The sequence below is a fragment of the Symsagittifera roscoffensis genome, chromosome 5 (genome assembly GCF_963678635.1).
Source record: "Symsagittifera roscoffensis chromosome 5, txSymRosc1.1, whole genome shotgun sequence".
NCBI classification, from domain to species: Eukaryota; Metazoa; Xenacoelomorpha; order Acoela; family Convolutidae; genus Symsagittifera; species Symsagittifera roscoffensis.
Genome location: NC_087066.1, coordinates 29,422,434 through 29,429,872, shown reverse-complemented (window position 1 = coordinate 29,429,872; position 7,439 = coordinate 29,422,434). Strand labels below are relative to the sequence as shown.

General features: G+C 38.8%; 1 protein-coding gene across 1 annotated transcript; it reads right to left on the bottom strand.

Annotated features, from left to right (window-relative positions):
• Positions 1 to 258: 258 nt before the first annotated feature.
• Positions 259 to 7,112, bottom strand: LOC134845503 (rho-associated protein kinase 2-like). Its single transcript, XM_063862412.1, has 5 exons — positions 6,156 to 7,112; positions 5,720 to 5,887; positions 5,214 to 5,418; positions 4,615 to 4,908; positions 259 to 4,146 (listed from the first exon to the last, which is right to left on the bottom strand). The coding sequence occupies exons 1-5, from the start codon at positions 6,180 to 6,182 to the stop codon at positions 950 to 952; spliced, it is 3,891 nt and encodes a 1,296-aa protein (XP_063718482.1). The 5' UTR covers positions 6,183 to 7,112; the 3' UTR covers positions 259 to 949.
• Positions 7,113 to 7,439: the final 327 nt, after the last annotated feature.

Here is a 7,439-nt window from a genome sequence, read left to right as displayed (position 1 = left end):
TGATTCGAACCCGCACCTCCGGTTTTTGAGTTGCTTCTTCTCAGCAGCCATCCATTTCCACTTGTTTTTATCTACTTTCACGCATACTTGATTCGTAGGTAGCAGGCACCTGATAACGCGCTTCAAAAAAGATATAGTTATTTGACTTTGTTTGGAAAAATGTGGACTTGGTTGTAAAGCACTACGCTTGAGTAATACCAGGTCTCGATTGGACGGCGAAAAACTAACCACAGGAAATCTGATCGTCCAAAAAAGAGAAATTGTATTATTATAAATTTTTAAAGCGATGATTAACAGAATTTGAGATTATCAATTATCAAATGGCACAATTTAATCTTCGCTGTAGCAACCTGCGCTTCTTTTGGAAATCAAAACACTGTAAACAAAGGTCTTGATTTCGCTAACATAATTTGAAAGCTTCTTCATTGATTTCTCCAAACAAAAATATATAGCCAAAATGACCAAGAATATGAAAATCACACAAAAATATTGAAAAGAAGGCAAAATAATTCGAAACGAAGGCAACCATGGGAAAAGAGGCGTTCTGTTTTACACAATGGATAAAAGAAAAACTAACTCTCATGATAATATCTTTTCAGTCGTGATGTTTGTCCTGTTCTTTGGTTATTTGACGGCGAACGCCCCAAAAGTGTGCATACTGTCTAACAATACTTATCAGTTAGAGCAAACAAATAAAAATTTGGTAGAAGACATTGGAAGTTATGCATTCAATGCACGTATAATTAATTTAGCTTTAATTTGTGGATTTAATAATTAACTGTTTCCTGGCATGATATCAATCAGTTAATTAAGACCAAAATTTTAATATGTCAGAGATGAAGATGACCATTTACAGCTTTCAGTTTTCTGAACTTTTTGCTCATTGACATTATTGACTGACTCTGGAATTATTACAGCATCCACATATTAAAGATGTGCTTCTAGAATCCTAGTCATCTGCACTGTTGTAATCACCGGAATTACTCGACAAAGCTTTCTCATCGGTGTTGGATCCTGAAGCGGTCGAGTTGTTTCTTCCAGTGTTCGGTGCAGTTGAGTCCAGCATGAAACTTGTCAGTCCGGAACCCGGTGATGATGACAGAGAAAGTGGAAAAGCGCCCACGTGTGAGGCCCGCATTGAGGCCCCCTGGGGTAGGACGGACTTGCGCTGGATACTAGCCAAGAACTTATTTAACTCCTTCATCCATTCTTGTTTATCTACTGGATTACTGGCTTTGATATACATTACAATGTCGTTGGCTTTATTGGCAAGTGGGCATTTATGCATCTGCATTTTCTCTTCATTCCAGTTGTCCTTGTGGTATTTCTTACCACAGTGTTTGCATTCTATTACTGCTACAGACGTGGAACGAAGGGTGAATGTTGCGTTTTTGAAGGGCTTGTTGCAAGCGTCACAAGATAAGTTCGCCACATTTCCGGTGAAGTCTCGCATCTGGTGGGAATGCCATTCGAATATGATTTCTGGGTCTTTTTTACGCACTATTCCTTCATCTTGACTGAACACAATTTGAAAGACTTTTTGTTCAACATCTTCTTTCTTTTCTCGGAAAAGTTCACTAGGCGCCGCTTTTCGCACATATACAAGTCGCGTCAAATCTACAGCTTGGGTATAGGTCTTGCGCATTTTATAATCTTCGGTTGATTTGTAAAAGAGTAGCTGTTTACTTTCTAGCACCGCATATTGCTCCACGAATTTCTGACTTTTCTTGCTCGACGCCTTTTTGTCCGAGACAAAACACATCAGTTGACTTTGTTGAATTTCTAATTTTCCTTCCCTGCGAACTTCGTCAAGCTTCATGGTTCCGTCTAGCTTTGGAACCATGATAGAATCTGAGACGTTTGAAAGACCTCGACCGTCTCGTATACTTTCGTTCAATTTGTGCATGTTTGCCTTCAAGTCCTGGTTCTCTTGGACTACTGTTTCATACGTATCTTTCAGTGTGTCTATTTCATGGCGCACTCCTGCTATTTCAGTCTCGTACTTTTTCAAATACTTTTTGTAATTGTCCAATTCCATTTCCAGTTTCTTTTTCTCCCGAATCAATGCGGTCACGTGCTCTTTGCCTTTGTCTGAAGGTGGAATGGCCGGGGCTAATTTATCCCCATCGCCCGAATGAGCCGCAGAGTCCCCTTTGTTCACGAAGTTCGAAAAATGTTCAATCAATCGTTTTCTTTCCTCCAATAGTCTTCCATTATCACCTTGCAGAGTCTTTATCTTTTCGTTCAACTGAGTGATTTCTTCATTTAGACTCTTGATTTTACCATTCAAGTCGCTAATTTCACTTTTCCCATTTTCCACCAAATTCCTCAACTCTACAATTTCTTCCGTCTTTTTATCAATACTGAACTTGTTCTTGTTAATTTCCTCTTCGTGGGTTATTTTCTCCAAGTGTACTTTTTGCGTCAATTCCATTACTTTCGAGTCCATCTCTGAAATCTTTTTCTCCTTTTCTGTCAATTTGTCCTCCAAATTCTTCAGAGCTAATTCTTTAGCCTGAACTTTCTCCGTTATTTCATCTCGCTCCTTCTCGATCTCAGCATTATCATCTTTCAAATCGTCGACCTTGTTGCTCAAAAGAGTCATTTTCATGTGTAATGATTCACACTCATCATTAACATCTTTGACCGTTTGTCGTGACGATTCCAATTCTTGCTCCAACCGCGCATTTTCAGCCTCCAGAAACCTCTTGTTTTCCTTCAGAGCTGAAATTTCTTTTCCCAAATTATACTCCTTTGTTTTCAAACTCTCGACTTCTGCTGTTTTATGAGTCATTTCTACCTTCAACTTGCTCTTTTCGATCTTGATTTCATTGAATTTCTCGCTTAAATTTTCGATTTGTTTTTCATTTTCGGAACTCTTAACTTTCAATGCTGAAATGATCTCTTCATTTGCGTCTAAATCATACTTGGCATCGTATAGTTCTTGTTCTTTTCCACGAAGTTTCTCAACCAATGCTCTTTTTGCGTCAAATTCCTGAGCTAACTGCTTTTTCAAACCATTAATCTCATCGTTTTCTTCCTGCATCGCTGAACTTTTGGCGTTCTCTGTTAGACCTTCAATTTCAGCTGTAAGTTCTAGAATCTTTTCTTTGGATTGCTCATGCATCACTCTTAGCTGCTCATGAGACCTTTTGACCTCTGCAAGCTCTGTTGTCTTTTCGGCAAGAGTAGTTTTGGCATCACTTTCACTTTTGGTCAATGAAGCTATTTGGTCTTTTTGGAACTTGACTGTATCTTCCAATGAATTCACTTTGACTTGACTTGAGCTCAGCTCACCGTAAACAGTGTCAAACTCTTTTTGACGGTTCTGCAAATCGCTGATCAAATTTTTGTTTTCGTCGCATTCTCGTTCCCAGCGAGTCTGAATGTCCTTTAATCGTTTTTCCATCTCGGCGACTTTCCGAGAACTTTCTGCGTTTTTGTTCTTCTCGGAAAGCAGTGACTCGGATAAGTTCTTTTTCTCCTCTTCCAAATTTGTCAATTTATCGCCAGTTGCACTTTTTAATTTTTTATTCTCATTTCTCAGAGAGTCTATTTCACTTTTGTAAGTTGAGTTTTCTGCGTTAGCTTTATGTAAATTGGAAGAGACGTCTTCAAACTTCTTCATGTAACTTTCATTTTCCACCTCCACTTTTGCCAACTTTCTTTTCAAATCGTTGAACTCTGTTTCAACTTTAGCTCGACTCATTTCTGCTTTGTTGTAACTATTCTGATACTTTTCCGAGTGCTTCGTCGCCTCGTCGAGCTGTTTCTGCAAACTGATGACTGTTTCTGTGCTTCCACTTCCCGAAGTGAGTCGTGCGAACATTTCTGGGCAGTACGAGAACCCTATGAAGGGCATTTGTTCGGCGCTGAACTGGTTTTTGGACTGCCCCATATCACCCGTGAATATCCTATTTGTGTTATCCTCTTGCGCGTCGTACTTGAAGTGTTTCGTGTCTGTTTCGGAGCCTATTTTGGGGTCAAATGGAGCTGGGTATGTGTGGATGTTTTCCCATGTCCATAGTTTGTTGCTGAAGAATGAGTGGGCTTTCAGCTCTCTAGCACCATTGTGTCCGAGTCGTTTCGTCCGGTCTGCGATGAGACACTTCTCAATGAGGTCCATGATTTTGGGTGAGGCAGGTTCTGAAAACAACCGTTTTTCTTCATATCGATTTTTCCTCACGAAACAGGAACTTTTCGAGGTACAAAAAGTTAAAAAGCCATATGGACCCTTTTCAGCCCTTCTTTTCAAATATCGCTACCTCCTAAATTTCGCTAACCCTCCTTCGCCCCCTCGGCACGCTACTGATCCTGACTCGAGCACTAATAATTCACTTTTCATGTCTACTGTTATAAATGACTCTTAATTTACATCGACAGAAAAATTTTGTAGCTGACCTCATAGGGAATCGGTATTAAAAAAATGTTTTTGAGCAGCTCGGAAAGTTTCAATAACTGTAAAAATAATTAAATGAAAAATGCTTTCAAACAACCTGGTCGAGTCATACTTTTCGAGACAGCCATACAAATGAGATGTCTCATTCAAAATCGAAGAACTAAAACAACTAAAACTCTTCGCTTTAAGTTCTACACATTATGCTCAACTCTTACCGTATCCCTCCTCGTCGGGTGGGAAATCAATCTTGTCCACGTGATTATTAATCCTCGAGTACGTCTTCACCAAAGTGTCATCGTAGAAGGGCGTGTCCTGGTACTTCATCTCGAAAATGACCACACCCAGAGACCACCAGTCACACTCTCTTCCATACACACTGCGACTGGAGGACTGGCTCTTCAGTACTTCGGGGGAGATATAGTCTGGAGTTCCGACTGCTGTGCTGCAGCGGATGAGACCGTCGGCGTCCACGCGAATTGCAGTGCCGAAATCTGTCACCTTCAAGTGACCTGCAAACGACAAGTATTAAAAATTCTTGATTATTGTAGAGATTGACGACACAGCCTTATTGACACATTTATTCGCAAAAACGGTAGATAAAAAACCATTCACTTTTGCGACGAGCTGCTGCTGATCATTTCAGATCATAATTACTCTCATAGAATATCACGATTTTTATGACTCTATCGTAGGCCGCAAGTCTATCTCGGTAGAAATGAATCACTGTAGTATATCCAGTATATCGTTGCCTTCTGAATTAATCCCAGTATCGCTATTTAGCTTACCAAATCTGCAGTCCAAAATGAAAATCAACCTTTAGTGTCGATTAGACAGTTGTCGGGTTTGATGTCCCTGTGGGCGAAGCCCATGTTATGCAGTGCCTCTATGGCCAGAATCATCTCTGCCGTGTAGAAGCAGATGAGGTTCTCATCCGTCACCAACTCCTCGTTGTCCAGGATCCCAGACAATAGATTACCACCTGGCATGTAGTCCATTACCATGTACAGGTATCGGGTGTCCTGGAACACATGTTAGTCAATAATGAACTTAAGCCAGAAGTTAAGTCTCTAATTCTAACATAACATTCAGCCACAATAAAAAAATGGGGTTTTCTAATCCCAGATTCAAAAAGCGCTTTAAAATCAAAAGTGAATGACAGATAACGAAACCATTTTCTTTTCAATTTTACTTAAAGGCGACCAACAGTCAAGAGCATCAACGTAAAACCAAAGCACAGACATGAAAAAACGAAAGAGCGGAAAGTGTTTTTGGAGAGCAAGCAAGCTACTGTCGTACATAACAAAAGAAGCGATGCCTGACCTGGAATGCCCAGTGGCATTTGACAATCCAGTCACTTCGAGCGAATGCCATGATGAATCTTTCCTCCCAGAAACTGCTCATACCCTCTGGCCTAGTGAGCATCTCACTCTTTAGAATACACTTCATCGCATACACATTCTCACTCGCATTGTGACGTACTAACTTCACCTGAACAAAGCTCTTGTCTTTATACATATATACATAATTTCCACCCAACTTAAGCCACTATATCTCGAACTATCTTGGATAACAAAACATAAATACCCACCTTCAGGCGCAACAAGCTACCGTTATGTTCTAGTGCAGACGTTAGCAAATGATATTCTGAGAAAATTTAATTTTCTTGACAATAAACATTATATGAACGCACGCTCTCTTTAGAGGAGAAGGTTGACGGTATAAGAGCATCCAAAACAGCAATGTAATAAAAGTGTACCTGTCCGAATGCGCCCTTGCCCAGCATGGATATGACAGTGAAGTCACTGGTGCTCACTCTGTACCTCTCTAGTGCATCGTAGTCCTTCCGGTACCTGCAATCACCAGCATTTAGAAAAAAAAGAAACTAAAACACACCCGAATACAAAGTTCCTCCTCACTTTCAGTGGTGGGAACAATAAGAACTAACGGTTGCTCTCAGGAAGCCACATATCAATTCACATATGCTTGAAGATATATATTCACATATGCTTCACTCCACACATGAATAATTTGATTCAAGAGAAAATACGAGAGCATTGAAGATACGAGACAAAATTTAAAAATTTACTGAGTAAAGGAGGTACATATTAATGAATTATTAAATTTGCTTTGCAACAATTTGAGGAAAGACATTTGAGGAACTCGAACATACTTAAAGAAGTTGTAAATGAAAAAACCGTTAACTAAAATTTGAGTAACAGATTTTCAGCATACAAAGGCAATAAAAAACGCAATGGTCACAGAATTAGAAAAACTCTCATTTTTGTTTTGATTTACTACCCAGAATTCGTTCCATGGGGCTGCTCTGCACAATAGTTTCAAACCTACATTTCTAAAATTTTTGGTCAACTTCATTCTAAGAAACTACCAACTTTTAACTCATTTTTGAGCAGAATATTCAAAACGAAAAATTGCTTTCAAGGGTAGATATAGTTCCTATTGTTTTTAATTTCCCCGCTTTTCTCAATTTTGTCACCAGATACCTCTATTTTATTGCGTTGATTAATTATCCATAGTAGAAAAAGAATGAAATTCAAAAAAGTTCCACGGTGTTGTCGCAATGACATTTCATTTTGTTCTGAATGTTTTGAAATTTACAGCCAACGGAATCTAAATGTCAAACTCTTTATTATTTTGGTATTCAACGGCGATTGTCTTTAAAAATTTAATTAACATAGCCAGCATATGCTAATGAACGCACGTGGACAGAAAAAAAACTTTCAATATTCAAAAAAAAAATGGCTTTAAAGCTTTTAAATTTTTAGAACAATTCAAGATTGAAACGTTTTTTGGTAAAATTAACCCAACTTGAGAAATTGGATCGATCGACAAAATTTTTATTTCGCAGGGAAATTTGATAATTAAACTCCAATTGCGAAAATAGAAGTCAACCACGCTTTTCGTGACCTTTACAATTTTGCAGATCCTTAGTGGAGTTTTATTTTCTTTTAGCAAAGAAAATGAAGTGAACTTAAGAAGAGATCAAAAGTCAAGCCGCAAAAAAAAGAAATTTTAAGACTTT